At 38.9% G+C, this 16,792-nt stretch overlaps 2 protein-coding genes and 1 long non-coding RNA gene across 3 annotated transcripts in view; 1 reads left to right on the plus strand and 2 right to left on the minus strand.

Annotated features, from left to right (window-relative positions):
• LOC148426602 (uncharacterized) overlaps positions 1 to 14,293 on the plus strand; it is a 30,297-nt gene extending 16,004 nt beyond the window's left edge. The window contains exon 4 of the long non-coding RNA XR_015865083.1: positions 13,880 to 14,293. This is a non-coding gene — a long non-coding RNA (uncharacterized LOC148426602). The remainder of the gene's footprint in view (positions 1 to 13,879) is intronic.
• LOC148426604 (protein FAM8A1-like) lies at positions 9,317 to 14,314 on the minus strand. Its single transcript, XM_088410787.1, has 5 exons — positions 13,846 to 14,314; positions 13,554 to 13,674; positions 13,353 to 13,476; positions 12,118 to 12,257; positions 9,317 to 10,609 (listed from the first exon to the last, which is right to left on the minus strand). Exons 1-5 carry the CDS (start codon positions 14,312 to 14,314, stop codon positions 10,465 to 10,467), a joined length of 999 nt encoding a protein of 332 aa, XP_088266913.1. The 3' UTR covers positions 9,317 to 10,464.
• A 1,072-nt stretch (positions 14,315 to 15,386) lies between these two features.
• On the minus strand, positions 15,387 to 16,161 carry LOC148426605 (fatty acid-binding protein, adipocyte-like). The gene is made up of 4 exons (XM_088409719.1): positions 16,002 to 16,161; positions 15,758 to 15,933; positions 15,585 to 15,686; positions 15,387 to 15,512 (listed from the first exon to the last, which is right to left on the minus strand). The coding sequence occupies exons 1-4, from the start codon at positions 16,072 to 16,074 to the stop codon at positions 15,459 to 15,461; spliced, it is 405 nt and encodes a 134-aa protein (XP_088265845.1). The 5' UTR covers positions 16,075 to 16,161; the 3' UTR covers positions 15,387 to 15,458.
• Positions 16,162 to 16,792: the final 631 nt, after the last annotated feature.

Genomic DNA, 16,792 nt, shown 5'->3' on the forward strand with positions numbered 1-16,792 from the left:
TCACAGGCTTGCTGGTGCCTATCCCAGCTGACTTGGGACAGTAGGTGGGGGACACCCTGGACTGGTTGCCAAACATCCAGGATTTAACTGTCTATCTCATTTACATTTAAGCCATGTCTAAACCAGTTATAATAGCTTTATATTTTTCATAGTTAGGTTTTATTTTATTTTAGTACTATGTGAAATTCGGATGTTTTTGTTATACTTTTTATTACTATTTTTAATGCATGTTTGGGTAAAGGTTTTAGTCGTTTTAAAATTACAGGTAGTTTCCATTGCTTTATTACATTAAATATTTGTTGAGTGCAACATTTAAAAATGGGTCATTGAGTATTGTGTAATATCTCAAAGTACTGATTAATCAAGAATTATTTTAATCATTAATTGTTAAACCTAAAATTGTCCCAGTCCTTAGAATTTCAGCATCTCAGAATTTCATATCATCAGCTTTTTTTTCCATTAAAAAAAAAAAATAAATCTTGTATAGAATCAAAATGAAACATTTCCAAACATCTGCATTTATTTTGGAAAACAGCCATGATCATATTTGCCTTTTTTCTGACATTACAGACCAAACAGGTCATAGAATCATGAAATACTTTGATAGTCCGTTTTTTACTAAAAAAAAAAAAAAAAGTCCAAGTTTGGAATAAAGGGATGGGAATTGAAACGTGTTTCAAGAGCTGATCATTTACAGAGTAATTTAAAAAATAATTGATACAACTCAAATATTTAAATAATCATTAACTAGAGGCCTAAAACAAACACATTTGAAACAAACCTTAAAAATCAATGATAGTAACTGACAGACCATATAATGTGCTTTTACATGTATGTTGACATGTTGCTTTTTCAATAATGTATTAGCTTTAGCTTTCTTAGTTATCACATAAACATTATTTAGTCATTAATGTGATTTCAATATACCCATAAAAGATTTCAATTACATGTATGTGACTTGTGATTTGAATGTGAGTTTGCTTAGGTAGTCCTTCTTTTCATCTTCATATTCTTCTTCATCTCTTCTCATGTTCTGTTACACCCTCTTGATGCTGCCCTTTTTTTAAATGTCAAAGAGTGAAAAAAAAAGCAAAACACGTGCAGACGGATTAAGTTTTCCTCGTTAAATTGTCAAACCAGTTGAGCGAGCTAAAACAAGCTTTTGAAATGGGAATTCTAGCAATGAATGCTATGATGCATAAAGCTTTGCTGCACTGCATTCGAGTGTGGAGCTGTCAAATATGTCTCTCTGATCTAAGACTTTTCCACTATCACATGCATTCCTGTGTTCCTTCAACACATTGCCTACATGCACCAGTTCTGTGAAGGTTAGCATGATCATATTTATACTAGCATTAGCACAGTGTATGCTTCAAGAGTTGTGTTTGCAGTAACAAAATTATAGTAGCAGTGCCAGCTGAGCTGTTATTTCAAATAAACATAGTATTATTTCAAGAAGTCACTCTACTGCTTAATGCTCACAATCCTGCATTATTTAACACCCACCTCCAGTAGCTCTATAATACACTAGACATTCCCGCATGCACTGTAATACTTTTGCCCACAGCAACACACTGCACACAATCTCCAGTGGTTTCACACTTGCGAACAGTATATGCTGTTAGACTATGCCCTATTCCACACTCAGATTTCCGGTTTATCTCTGGCAAGAGCTTTTAACAGGACAAATATATCCAAGTTTTAAGTTCTACAGGTTACCTCAAAAAGGTGTAGGTGTCCAAAATGAATGGGATCCAAGTATCATCACTGGCCTCTGGCTTCTCTGTTTCCTCGCGGCACGGTTGCTGTGAGATCCTCCTATAAGTGTTGCAGACATGTCCAGACATGTAGCACTGATCCACACACAAGCAATAAAAACCATGATGCAAACAGCCAAGAAGAACAACTAGATCCCAAGCTGATTTAATGAAAGATATGTGCTTATGATGAATATTTATTAGGCCAGCAAACTTAGGTGGGTGTAAACATGTCTACTTGTTGCATTATAGCATAGCATGGAGGTGAATGACAGGCTTGCTGACTACAGAGCTCATTCTCACAACCATTAACCGGGGTGTGTTGAGATTTGTGCAGTGTATGACGTAAGCGCTGACATGTGTGAGTTGACTTTCAGAAGACTGGAATAAATGACAGTAGCGCAGAAAGGAAATGTCGTGATTGGGGCAGCATGTTGTGCAAGTGCATTGGACATCTTTCTCATAGTTTAGAGAATCTGGGCTAAAGCTCCTCTCCAGCTCACTTGTGACTGAAAAAAGGACAAGTGGTGTTGAAAGTACATAAGTGGATGGCTTACTATTTTGGGTGTTATATTTAAAGGGGGCGGCATAGTGGAAGACTGGCTAGCACGTCCGCCTCACATGCGGAGGTCGTGGGTTCAATTTCGGCTCCGGCAGTTCTGTCGGGAGTTTGCATGCTCTTCCTTTGCCTGTGTGTGTTTTCTCTGGATACTCCGGCTTCCTTCCACACTCCCAAAAACATGAATGTTAGTTATATTGGACACTCAAAATGGCCCTTAGGTGTGTTTGTGGATGTGAATGGTCATTTGTTTCTGTGTGTCATGCTATTGGCTGGCAACCACATCAAAATGTACCTCTCCTGCTGCCCAAAGTCAACTGGGATCGGCACTAGTAAGCCTGTGACCCTTGTGAGGATAAGCGGTCAAGAAGAGGGATGGATAGATGGATGGATGGATATCTGAAGAGGAAGTGAAGTACACATATTTTCTTTACAATATTTTCTGTTTGCTGCAATTGGCTGTCAACCAGCTCAGGATGTCCCCCGCCTACTGCTCACAGAGGCGGGATAGGCACCATCAAGCCAGTTACCGTAGTCAGGATAAGTGGTAATAGAAAAAGGATGGATGGATGGATGGATGGATGTGGAAGTGACCACACTAAATTGGACATTTTGGTTGTATTTGTGGAATATGGATTAAGAAGCAAAATCCACCCATTTTTATCCATCCCAGTGTGCAGCCATTTTGCTTCTTTCTGTAAGTGACACCACAGTTACTTTCAGGGCACTTATCTGTTTCAAAGCCATGCTTTGGAGTTAACTGAGCAACTGTGATGTCACTTTCAGTCAATAGCAAGGGACAAAATGACCACCCACTGAAATGAATAAAAAAGGGTGGATTTTCTTAATCCACAAACACAATACTAATCAAAGTATCTTGTTTAGACTAGTGGGCCACAGATAACACCATCCATCCATTATTAGATGGATATTAGACACACCGCACTTGAAATCTTTGTGCCATAGGCGGGGTACACTCTGAACTGGTTGCCAGCCAATCGCAACGTACACAAACACCATTCACACTCACTAGCGTACCTTAAGTACAATTTCGAGTGACTATACCTAGCATGCATGCTTTAGGTATGTGGAAGAATAAAACCCTCGCAGGCACAGGCAAAACCTGCAGACTCCACACCTAAAGGTCAGAGCCGGAAGAAAACCCAAGACCTCCGAAGAGTGAGGCAGACGTGCTAACCAGGCTTCCACCGTGCTGCCCCAAATAACATAATATTGTAACGAAAACATTTTGGATTGACTTCTCCTTTAAGAATATGTCAAGCTATCCAGAAAGCTGGTGCGACTCATATTTGTTACAACTTTTCTTTGCCAACAATCTTTTCCAAGGATGGAAGATATATAAACAAAAGAGAAGACTGTTGTGAAAATGATCTGAGTTGCCTTCGCCAAAGTAACGCCAAGCATTCCTGAACTTATTTTGGTAAGGCAACAGCAACGTTTACATTGATTTCCAGTATATACACTTGGAGTTTTTTTATTTTTTTATTTTAAGAATCCTACTTGAGATCTTGGCAGAACATTAATAAAAAAACGAATAACTTTAATATGCAATATAATTGGTTTCCGCTTGCAGAACAGGTATCCCTAGATTACGATTGGTTGAATACATGGCCTATTGCATCCGTGTGGGATTCGTAGTATCTACACCAGGGGTCACCAACCTTTTTGAAATTAAGCTACTTCTTTTGTACTGGGGAATACAAAGGGCTGTGAAGACACCAATCATGTTAATGATTTTTCACAATAATTAAGCGACAGTCGTAGTAAATGTGTAAATCAAGTGTAATATGTAGTATAAATGTAATATATGTATAACTGTTTGTAAAAACGTAGAAAATCACCAATGTTCTAACTCTTGTAAGCTATTTGCAGAACAGGCCAACGGGTTACTCATGTGATCTTTGGGGTCTCCATGGGCACCACGTTGGTGACCTCTGATCTACACCATACCACCCATACCTGTTTGAACTAGTCATGTCCTCCTGCCTCGATCCATGACGTGGATGCACCAGCCAATCATGTTTCAGTAGATTGTTTCCTGCCAAGAACGTGGGAGTCTTGATAACACTTAAGGGACAAAAAGCTTATACCGAAAGAAAGTTTTTGAAACGTTTTACTTGCCGTTGATTGAAAATGACATCACATGCGCTCAAGGTTCAGGTAACAACCAATCATTGCACTCATCTGTTTTCTGAATTTGGTCATGTGACTTACAAGCTGCACTGCGAATAGACATTACAGCAAGTGGAAAAATGGCATTTTAAAAGGATGACAAATAATTTAGTTATCAAATCAATTATGGATTTGTATTACACATTTTATATTATCCTTTTATTAATATTACAGAAGTTTGTTTTTTAAATTGAATGTTGCTACTGAAAATGGCTAAATAATTTTAGCATCTCTTTGATTTCAAAACAAACAAATTATAACAAAGAGATAGAGATACAGTTATGCATCGTCGAACAAATATCTACAGTAATTTGATAAAACATATAAATAATCAATAATCTTACAAATAACTGCAGGAATCGTTCGAGACCAAATTTAAACAATGTCTTTCAAAAGAAAATACACAACAGTTCTTAGCATGCAACAACAGCTACAAACATGAAAGTCATAAAAACTGTAAAAACTTGACCAACTGGGTGAACTGAAGCTGTCCTGTTTTCTGTTCTATCCTGCAAGAGGAGGCGGAATGTTTGGGCGGTGTGGGGGGGGGGGGGGGGCACCCTGGGGAAATCCTTTGCATTAGTAAAATAGAGAATGGAGAATAGTGAGTGGGTGGCAGCATTATGGGAGCATGTGTTAGCAGAGTGGGAGGTAAAACCACCCCGGTGAGGTCCAGTCTGAGAGCAGACCTTCCTCCGGCTGTGGCTGGGCTCCGGTTCGGAAGTAGCAGCACCAACGCTCCGACGCTATGCGGGGAGAATGTGAAAGTGCTTGCTGCCATGGCAACAAGGCCGCTCCACAGTCTCCAGTCCACATTAAGAAAGACGGCTAGCAACGTGGCCGCGACTCAATGGCTGGGAGCATGACACGCTCAAAGAGCCTATTGAGAGCCTGTGAATTAGTTAATGGCCACAGTACAAAATCAGCAATCCACATGGAGGATGACCTCATTTTAGCTGTTTGGAAATATTACTGCTCGTCCTTTTCTCTGCAGTGCCTCGGGGAAAGAAGATGGCCTCTGATATTAGAGCTATGAATTAAAGTAACAATGTGTATTAATTTGACATTATACCTACAAAAATGATTAGGCTGTATATAGGATTAGAAAATGAGGGGATGATTACAGTGGTGTCCTGAAATCACCCCTTCCTTTGATCACGGTGGACCAGCCAGGACACGGTGGGATATATGCGCATATATATATATATATATATATATATATATATATATATATATATATATATATATATATATATATATATATATATATATAAAAACGGAGAGCGATGCGCCAAGGTCCAATGGCCCCCACCCAGCTCAAATCGCACCCAACCCCTAAATTTTTCAAATTAATGGCAATTTTCTATTCTTCAAGTTGAATGTAATTTGTGGTTCAGGATTGCAAAACTGCTCCAAGAGAGTGGCCGACACTAGGTATGGAGGGTGTTGATACCTTGAAATAAGACCAGGTATTTCCCCAACACCATTACTTGGTATTGGTACCATCCCAAGTATATATATTACCGTAAAATGTTACATTTAAGACAATCACAAACAGTTGATGCGTGGTTACAGGTATGCTGTCCCAGTTCTGACCTATTAAACTTAATTAAAATAGTTCATGTTTATTTGTTTTGCGTTTGTTTGATGGGTAAATGAATTAAAAGAAAAAAAAATAGAAATTAGTTCATTCGTTGTATCTTGGATACAGTTCTCACTCGTAATTTTCACCACAGTTGCTAAAAGAAAATTATAATTCACAACAAAAGTGGATAAAAAAAATTGCAATTATCATTCACTATTGCGTTAAATATGTGCAACTAATAGTGTTGTTTTTAATGCTGAAAACAAGTTCTTTTTTATTTTATTTTTTTAAGGCATTTCAATTTATTTGAATCACTTTACAAGCTCCAGGCTCTTCATTGCTAAAATCCAGGAAATTGTTGTGGTCAAATGCCCATAACACTGGCTGTTCATTGTACTGGACTGGAGGATGTTTATCGTTTTATATCCGGATACAAGTTCAGAATCATTTCATTATTTCAGGCTTTGAATGTCTTTCAATTGAAATTGCTCAAAGCGCACATCCAAGTCAGAGTTGAAAAAGTGTCTGTTTAGGATGAGAAACAAAGTAGACGGTGACTGGAACTATTTTGTGGAAGACATCCTGCAGGAAAAAAAAAAATAGCTGTAATGACCTAATTAGGAGTTGGTGGCTAGGTAACCGAGGGTTTGTTTTTGGAAGGTTTGACAGTTGGATTTTTTTTTCCAACATGGATGATAATGAAACACAATTAGTTTCTTGTGTACATAGGTAAAGCAAAACACCTCAGAACAAAACCGGTTTCTTCCCGACCGAGCCCGAGTGCCAAGACTCCTTTTCATTCAGCTCAAAATAGAAAGTCACTGCTTACGCACGTCTCCACAACATAGTTTAGGCAGTGCCGGGAGGGAGTGATTTGTGGGGGTGGAGTAACAGAATCATAGGGAACCAAACCGATCTGGAAAATGCCAAACACTGCTCAGTGTGTCGCTCATTGGCTTCAGCCGCAAACTCCCTCTTAGAATGGAACCAATGCTATATTCAAAGCATGTATGTAACATATTGATTTACACCCCGTTATATAATCTGACAGCGTGTGTTCATATGAGGAACCCAACCATCACTTAAATGACCACGTTGACCCTACTGAAAGCCTCCCCACTCCCCCCCTGCCTAATGCAGTATCACTACTACATTACAGCAGCAGAGGGCAGCACTAAATACAATTCAAATGCAGAATTGTACTAAAAAAATTTTCTTCATTCAAGTGCATTTTTTATGTCTCGTAATTGTATTCCTAGCTGTTGATTCATAGGTATCATACACCCTGTTTTATGTAGTTTGTAATAACACGCATGAACTAATTTTAACTAATTAAATACAAATAATTAACATCAAACGTCCAGTACATTTTTCCCTTTGTACACACAATTTATTTGCAGCAAATGCACATCAGAGCAAGCAACTGCCTTGTCAACGAAAAACATGAAATAATCCAGAATCAGTCCCCTCATGGTTGTCAAGACAACTATTTTGGTCAAAATCAACAACTAAAAGCAGTTTAGGTCCAAAAGGTTATTTAATACCCACGCACGCAATGGGGAACTTCACGATTGTACATCAGTCATCGTGAGTTTTTTCGTGCTTGCCTCGTATCTATTTTTGTAGCAGCGGCAGAGCTCTGTGTGCCTCTGAAGAGTGCTTTATTCATGTCACGATAACACTTTTTTATTCACCAGACTAGAGATGAGTTCATTCATAATGACGGGACCAAGTTAGAAAAGTATTGCGCATGACTGATATCGATTCTGAATTGGAAGCAAGACAACGACACATCACTTTGCTAGTAAACAAAATTTTGTTCATAGAATTATGTACATATTTTACGGCATTCGAATGTCCCAACTTCAGTTTATAAGAATGATTACTCCAGCCATCTCTACTGCTCTGTGGATTTATGCATCTACTGTTGGTATTACTGTTATGAAGTTATGACTAATTTACAAACACAAGGTCGATTCTCACAGCAGTTTACATAAATTATTGGTGTGGCTAATGGAGAGCGATGACACTTGCTTTACCCATGGAAAAATTTATTGCGCAGTGAGGTAGTTCAATACTATGTATGTCATAAATTGAAGCAATCAGTTTGTCTATTTTGAAAAATCTCCCTGCAGTTTCTCTCTCTGGTTGGGGGCCACGACATGCCAATGTACAAATTGATGACTAAATCCACAGGAGGCAGCACGTGTGGGGAGTTATAGTAAAAATTACATCTTAAAGATAGCGATGTTTGGGAGGTATCAATTTACATCTGTTATTGGCAATGTTAATTTGCCACAACAAAGACACGACTACATTGCAGCTTGCTGTATGAATGTTTACAAGGACAATATTATGCAGATGAATAACTCTTGAATGGACACTAGAGGGAGCCAAATTCATAAGGAAACAACGTTTTAAAACTTGCATGTGTGGATTTTTAAAATAATGTTCTGAGTGATGCAAATGCAAATTATCAAAAATATACTCAAAAGAATCAAGATTCTCATTTACTACAATTCTGACTCCATATAAAATATCCCAAAATTGATTTTGTAAATAAAAATAAAACCACTCCATGTCGGATTCTGTTTACCTACACTTAACACGGTCTACCAAGGAAGAGGACATCATGATCACATGCTAGCTTTTTTTGTTTTTTTGCTTGCTCTGAATTAATCATGAGAATTGACAGCATTTTTGCACCGAGTAGCAGACAAAAACATTACTGCATCACCAACAAATGTTTTTCATAAAAACAAGTCTGCCAACAGCTTGACAGAATGTTTTAAAATCTAAATCTCCAAATCTAAATCTAAATCTCCAATCTAAATCTACAATGAAAGACAAAGATGATTGAAAATCAGTGGTTTATTTTAGTTAAGTAACATTTGTGGCATTACAACTTGCATCTGCTGAGCTGAATTAAGAGCCGTTTCAACAAAATGTAAATCATGCATTTAGAGGTCATTTTAGACTGCTCTCATGATAGGTTGGCGCAAATTTTCTTTTGTACAAAAAGCAAAGTAAATAGACCTAACTACTGGGCTTTAGGTCATTCCTCGAGAGAGCTCCGCCCTGAATATACATCAAGTAAGCAAACTCATTCAAAGCAGCAAGACCATTAACATGTCACATAAAAGGGAGTGATTTATTTAGTTTTGTTAAACAATTGTCAACTTTCCACCCCCCCCCCCCCCCCCCCCCCCCCCACACATAAGGAGGCTTAGAAAAAGTATTTGCTTTGAATTATCATCGCTGTCTTTTGGTCATTAGAGACTCACAGTTTTTACGTTTTAAAATTATTATACGTGTGGTTCACTTATTAACACTTGTGTGATAGTTAAAAACATTAAAATGCAGCTTAGAAAGATCATTGTTTGTACAGTTAATCAAGATTTCATGATGCAATAGTTAGGCCTCGGTACATCCATCCGTTGTTTGTAGCCGCTCATCCTCACTAGGTTCGCTGGCCAGCCGTCTTCGGGCAGTACGCGGCGGACAGAGCACACAGGGACAAACAACCATTCACACTCACAACCACATCTAAGGGCAATTTGGAGTGGCCAATACACCTAGCATGCACATTTTGGGAATGTTGGAGGAGACAGATGTGCCCGGAGAAGACCCACGAGAGCACGGGGAGAACATGCAAACTCCACACGGGAAGGCTGGAGCGAGCTTGATTTGAACTGGGGTCTCTGAACTGTAAGGCGGGTGTGCTAAACATCCTGCCATTATACCACCTGCCTTGGTACAAATTATTTGTATATTCTTAAGTTTCTTGACCGGAGCACAGGTTGCACAGGCTGCATTCCGGAAGAGATTACGCGTGGCGCTCCAGGCTCCACTCTTGTCCAATTCAACCACGTGAGCGTTTCGCTTTCCTTAATATTTATACTTCAAAAAATCATGAGGATTACCCGGGTTTAGACTTCAATACGCCACGTGTGCTTTTTGAAAAATAGAAGTACCGAAACAATGAGCCAAGTCCAAAGGCCGAGTTTCAAATTATTTCGCATATACTGATGCAATCATCTTATAAATACGTGGATTAGAAACATCAGTATAGAGTGAACAAACACAGTACACCCTGATCTGAAATAGTATTTTAAAAAGGCAAAATGTGTTCATTGAAGAGATGCCCTCACCATCCGTATTTGAAAAATGAGACGTGAACTTGGCACAGACAGCCATGCAGCCGTTAAGACACAAACCAAGCGCAGGTTGTGGCGCAGCAATCCATAAGACCCTCGCTGCCCTCATAATGGAGCCCTCTGTGCACGCTGGCCAGAAATAAGTTCTGCACAGATTTAGTTTCAAACACTTGACACGGCGCGTTCCGCAGGAGGCGCTGATGCTCGTCTGGGTCATCTGACCCTTGAGCGCTTGACAACAATGGTGCCGGCGACCATGTCGTACACAGTCCTGTTGTGTTGGAAGAACAGAAGCGTGACAAAAGCTGGGAAGAAGAACGCAATTGAAAAGTTCTTGCTCAGGGCTCGCACAGTTGATCTGTTGAATGATACAAAGATGTGTCGTTACAGAGATGGACATAACTCAAATGACAAACCACCATAAAATATGTCAATATATGTCAAATTTGACAGAGGACATTTATTATTTAGAATCCTGATCATTTCCCTAGAGTGATACTTATCAACCATTTCTAGCAGTAAAAAAATACATTTCTGTCTATAAATAATTTGATACCATAACTTTTTTTCGGTAACAATACCTTTACAAATACAATTTTCCACTTTTTTGTCAACCGGAATTGGTAACCTGTATTCAAAGTTCGGCCAATCACAGCTCACCCGTTTTGGTCACGTGACATTCACCAGCTGAGCTGTGATTTGTTGTTAACTGAGCCCTGAGTACATGTCCTTTTCAGACAGCAAGTTGTAAAATGTGTTTTTAAATGTAAAAGTACGTGGGAAAATAATTAAGTTATCAAATTAATTATGAAACACATTTATTACCACTGAAAATGGCTATCTATGTAAATCAAACTACCATGCACTGCCTTTGTTTCTAGTGACAAAACATGTCCCTTTTAAAATCATTGGTGCCATACAGATTTAAGATCACATTTACCTTAATCTAAATTTAATATAAACATGGACCTTTGGATGTTAATGACAAGTTCCGTCTGGATTGCTAGAGGAAGTTAACCATGGTTTTGCTCACCTGGGTGACTGCTAAAAGGTAAACACGAAACCTTTGACAAAGGTCTTATGATTTTTTTTCACCAAATTGGTCTGCAGTTTTTCGTTTTACGTGTTATTTTTTAAGGCTTTTTTTTATATTTCGGGATCATAGTTTGTGAGACGGTTCCAGTTTAAATTATTCACAGGAAATTAAAAACAATTAGTGACTTTTTGTATGTGGCAAGGCTTGTTTGTGGTCCTCAAATTGCAGAAGGCAAGCACTGGCTTTCAAATTTGTCCACCAGATGGCACTAAAGTTTCCTATTCAAACTGCGCAGCAACATTTCAAGCCTTTTACTGTGTGCTACAAGGGTGCCTTGTTACTGATACAGTAGGAATTACGCCAGAGAATTATGAGAACAGGTTTTTCCATCAAAGTATTTCCTTCTCTGTCCAAAACTCAACTTCAAAACTAAAGGGAACCAGTTTTAAGGACATAGATCACATTAAGATGGACTTCAGATATATCTTGAATGACACACTTTGGTTGTGTGCCTATAAATAATGGATAGCAAGCTGTGTGTAGATACAATGAATATATCGTTCAAGTAAATCTTCTAATTCAATAATCCCAAATTTGAAAGTATAATTCAAGAGGAACTACTTTCATCCAGTAAAATACACATATTAAAGGGGAACACAAGGCAAACATTTTCATTGCAAAATAATATAATTGATGTGCACTAGTCTAAAAGCAGTATTCTGATCAATACAGCGTTCATACAAAAAGAATTAAGCAGTAACATTTATTTGCCTTGAATTCCATTTTTTTTGTGTTGGAGATTTTAAAAATAGTAAAATCGTTCCACTCACGCAGACAGCGACACATCAGTTGCCGGCACCACGAGGACCCGGTTAGGCTGAACCAGAACTGATGAATCACATGTCACAACTCTGAGTCCAATTAGAAATTTTCCTGGGGTGGCTCCTCCAGGTCCCCAAATACACACAATCTGCAGGAAAACCGACAGACAAATAAAGCCATAAGTGTCTACTTAAAACAGGTATTATATCCTTCAGAGACCCGAAATGTTAATTTGTGTCCACTGTGGGTTTTTTTTTTTTGGTCTATCTTTTGACTCATCCTCTTTGACTGACTGACTACCTTACCAAGTCCTAGTGTGCTCAATAGAGGACATCCTCATCTTTCCACAAAATAGTCTCATGTATTTGTGTGGGACAGAATTAAAACTGATGTCTTACTGAGACGAAATGGATGCAACAGAGGATACAAATGAATAGTGTAATTTTTACCTAAACATATAGTTGGATAATTGATGAGCTTAAGCAATGTTTTAGTATGACCTGGCAACAGTAAATGTTTAACCCAAATAAAAGAAAAACAGCACAATTTAAAGATAACTGACTGTGAGGTCAGTAAAGTTCAACATTAACTGTACACTAAAAGTCATGGTATTTTTTTTCTCCATTTTTTATTTCATTCATTACATTCAAGTTTCTTACTTTCAGTTTTATTCCGGAGTTGAGCAAGAAAGATTTCACACAATCAACCGAGTAAATAGCAAAGTTTCATTCATTAGTTACAAAGTTTTAAGGTAGAAAATGTCATAGTGACAAAAAATTGTGTTTGGGAACATACAGCTGGCCAATCAACATTGAAGAACATAATTCATCCCCAAATGCTGTTATGAGGAGCAGTTTCCAGAGGGGTCTGATTTGCTAAGAGGATCGGCTGTTCCTGTGTGCAGTCTCTTAACACGTCTTTTGTTTTGTTGCCTCTCCGGTTCATTTAATGTCAGTAAAATGCCTGTTTTTGGCTCCTTCAGTCACATCCACCTCTGACTCCCATTACTGATCACAACAATGATGGCTTTTTTTGTTATTGTTGATTCGTTTTGGGTGTCAGCTTTAGCACGAGAATGAGATGTTTGACATCCTGGTTAGATATGTCTGTACCCAACAACAACACGTCATCACAAATTAAATCACCAATGGTGAATGTAATCATCACACACATATAATTGTGGGAAAAAATTATAACTGGAAAGTGTAAAATATCCTGACATGGGCCAGTCATGACTCCTCACCTCATAAATGCACACTAATATCGGGTACACGAGAGCAACTAGCATCATTTTCTGCAACTCCTCCATAGACGTTTCTTCATCAATGTCGTCTATGATAAAATGCCTTGCAAACTTGGACACATCCCTAAAAAAAAAAAAAAAGTTAGGTTCATTCGGTATGACAAACAACCCCTAAATCTTCTCTCTCACTTATGAACTTACTTGATTCCACTCAGATGCATAATACTGATGATAATGGTCGCTTTGATGAAAAATAGAATGAAGAAGTCCACAATTTCAGCCAGGAGTCTTTGTAGAGGTGATGGGATAGTATACTCACGACCTGGAAAATTGATGAGGTAAACATACATGGTTTTGCCGAAATTCGCACGCAAAAAAAACAAAAACCTTTTAATGAGCAGCGGGTAATGCTATTGCAAGACACTTAGGTGCACAATGTATCGCTTCACTGATATTGTAGCACATTGTAATGCTCTCATCGACTTCTATTTACCTGGCCTCCGTGCGTTTCCATTTTCCTGTGGCAGCTGCTGCGGCTGAGTGGGCACTGCCGCCCCACCCGCGGCTTCACCTCCTCGGTTACTAGAGGAGCCGGAGGCGGCCGCATTGGGCGACAACGGGACACCAAAATACTGACCTGCGGGATCGAGACGTGGCGTCGACGTCCCGTTGGTTGACTGTAAAACACACGGATAGGACATGGCTGCAGAAGCCGCCAGCCAGCTCTGCCAAGTCACATAGCCGGTGGAGTACTGGCACATCCACGCCTGTAACTTCTCGCAATACTCCGCGGTAGTGCAGCTTTCAGGTGCATCTTTCTCGCCCCTAGGCTTGTCTTTTTTCTGAAAATCATCTCCGAGGCGCCGTTTAAGCGCATTAGAAGCTTTACTCGTGTGAGAGTCCATGTTTGTATTTTCCGTGTCCGCCATGTTGGATGAAAATGACGCAACGTTCGACGTCATTCTAGAATATTCCATGCCTCTGGAGGGGCGTTTTTATTTTAATTTGTGGATTTTGACGGGAGGTTAAATTCGAAAACTCATTTACTTCCAAAGGAGTTACAACGTTTAAAGCTGTACGCACTTGTTGGTTTAATATTAAAAGAACGGAACAAACGACCCCACACGCCATTCTCCCTCTTCAAACGAAAATGGTACAGGCCAGATTGGCCCACGAATTAATATCAAAATGAGTTTTGTTGAATGTGAGCAACATTTCGAAACAAAGCTGGGCCAAGGAATTCATAAACAGGGTCATATTTTAAAATGTATTCCTGTAGTAAGATCAACGCATAACTTGTTACACAATCAACCTAATTTTAAAGCACCCAGATTTATTGGGAAAAAAAAATCTTAATGTAAATACTCAGTCCCGTTCATTTAAGTCACAACTGTCCCGCATACAATTGAAAAGCGTTCAAATTAAGATTGGTATTCTTTAACAAAGAATTTTACTTAAAAAAAAAAAAAAAAGGGAAGGGGGGTGGTCATTATCTTCCCCAGCCACAAAGTCTGGCACACCAGGAGCCCACTCCCCCAAAGAGGCTTAATTAGAAGTACGCTTGCTTTACTTCCAGTCTGTGCATCCAAGACAAGAGGCCTAGCAAGTACGGGGTCACCACTTTGACCTCAAGGGATTTGGCCACACCACCACTCTGTCACAAATGTAGAAGATATGAAATTGGTCCTTGCTTTCAACAAAAGACCATTGTCAAGAAAGGGGTGTATCCCGCCAGAATGCTAAACCCAGCAGGCTTCAGAGTGACCCAAAGGTGACTTTAGTGAATGACATACAAAATCCTCTTAAATGCAGTCTGAAGTGTTAAACTGACCAGTTGAAGTAGATATTATGGCTGTGTGCCAATCCCAAATTCCTGCTAAGCAAAAGAAGCCTTAGAACCTAATTCTTAAAAACTGCTCACATGGTGCAACAGTCTTTTTGCTGACAAGACTTCAGCCAATTGGCCACTTGTGGGTTTTAAAAAAAAAAAAAAAAGTGGCCTTAATTCCCAAAGAAAGTAAACATTCAGAAAAGTCACGCTCAGTTTAGATTTTTATTTGCAATGGCTTTTGTAGTTCAACATACATTATTGATGAAAGACAGGACTTAAGCCTCCTTCTCATAGGTCCTCATTGCAACAACATCACCCATGATGCATTTCTGAGGAGATAGGATTCACAATCGTTAAGTTGCATTAAAAAAAAAAAAAAACGTCCTTTTTTCGGAACTTACGGCCATCAGTTTGCCATCCTGAAGCTCTCTTTCCAATATTGTAGACTTGCCATCCCACGTCTGCTTCTGCACGAGTTTGCCGTTCTCAAACGTGATGACAGTCTGGAAACAACTTTGGCTTTTATTGTACGGCTAACGACTCATCCGGGAAAGCACATTCCTTGAAAACCCACCTTGGTATTCCGGTCATCCGCGGTGTTCTCATCAAATTCCTCATTGAGCTTGAATTTGATTTCTTTGGTCTTGAAAGTACTCTCTGACCTCATTGTGATGAAGCCTGCATCGTCCACGCTGATCACAAGGTTGGGCTTAGCCATGTTGCCCATCTGCCGGGTGGCAAAGCCCACACCTCCGTAGCACACACATTTTGAGTTAATTAGCACCATTTAACAATGCTGAGGTGAACTTAATGCTTACCAATAGCCTTCATGTATTCATCAAAGTTCTCGCTGGAAGTCAGCTTCCATGTGCCAACAAACTGCTCAACCATGGTGGAGTGGGATTGTGGCACAGAGGAACAAAATAGAATTCACTCTTTAGGTGCAGGATGCGGACAAGAAGAAAGACTGACGCCCTGAGAAAATGTGACATTTGAAGCCTGGTGAAGCTTGTGCTTGATGTGAAGCTGCCCAATCAGGAGCAGGTGCTGCCGTTGCCAGGGTGACAGTGGGATTAAGAGGTGTGTCTTTAAATTAAATTCTGGTGTGAGGGTCTGAAGTGGACCATTGAGTGTAGACTGTAGATTTTCATTCTTTTATGTTTTTATTTTCCTTGACAAATTAACATTTACTTAATGTGAACATGAAAACAAGCATTTTTTTTTCACCATAATAATACCAGGATGGGGGGAGCAAATTATGGACCAGGGGCCACATACATCCCATTGATTTAGCTTTTACAATATCAATAGTCCTCTGTCATATTTATATTCCGTTTTAATACTGTATTCATCTGAAATAATGTGTTGAATATTAGTAACATTTGAGAAATACGTACTATTTAAAGTTGTTTTATTCATTTTAATAAGTGATTGTATTTTGTTTAAAAATGATCAAATCAAGCATGAATGATCCATATATTAGTAAACTATATAAAATATGATTTTTCTATTTTGCATTAGTTTTGTCAATTTTTTTTCTATGAATCGGTTAAACTATTTAATATTTATTGAAAATTGTACAATAAAACATGTTTCTAAAGAATTTTAC

This window comes from Hippichthys cyanospilos, chromosome 3 (genome assembly GCF_059441005.1).
Source record: "Hippichthys cyanospilos isolate Australia breed blue-spotted pipefish chromosome 3, RoL_Hcya_1.0, whole genome shotgun sequence".
Classification (NCBI taxonomy): Eukaryota; Metazoa; Chordata; class Actinopteri; order Syngnathiformes; family Syngnathidae; genus Hippichthys; species Hippichthys cyanospilos.

Excerpts from the sequence above, each read along its gene's own strand:
- LOC148426605 (XM_088409719.1), bottom strand. The coding sequence starts at position 16,074 with ATGGTTGAGCAGTTTGTTGGCACATGGAAGCTGACTTCCAGCGAGAAC. Across the intron at positions 15,687-15,757 it reads CGGATGACCGGAATACCAAG|ACTGTCATCACGTTTGAGAA; the intron begins GTGGGTTTTCAA and ends AGTTGTTTCCAG. Across the intron at positions 15,513-15,584 it reads AGGATGGCAAACTGATGGCC|AAATGCATCATGGGTGATGT; the intron begins GTAAGTTCCGAA and ends CTATCTCCTCAG.
- LOC148426604 (XM_088410787.1), bottom strand. The coding sequence starts at position 14,314 with ATGACGTCGAACGTTGCGTCATTTTCATCCAACATGGCGGACACGGAA. Across the intron at positions 13,675-13,845 it reads TGGAAACGCACGGAGGCCAG|GTCGTGAGTATACTATCCCA; the intron begins GTAAATAGAAGT and ends TCAATTTTCCAG. Across the intron at positions 13,477-13,553 it reads ATGCATCTGAGTGGAATCAA|GGATGTGTCCAAGTTTGCAA; the intron begins GTAAGTTCATAA and ends TTTTTTTTTTAG.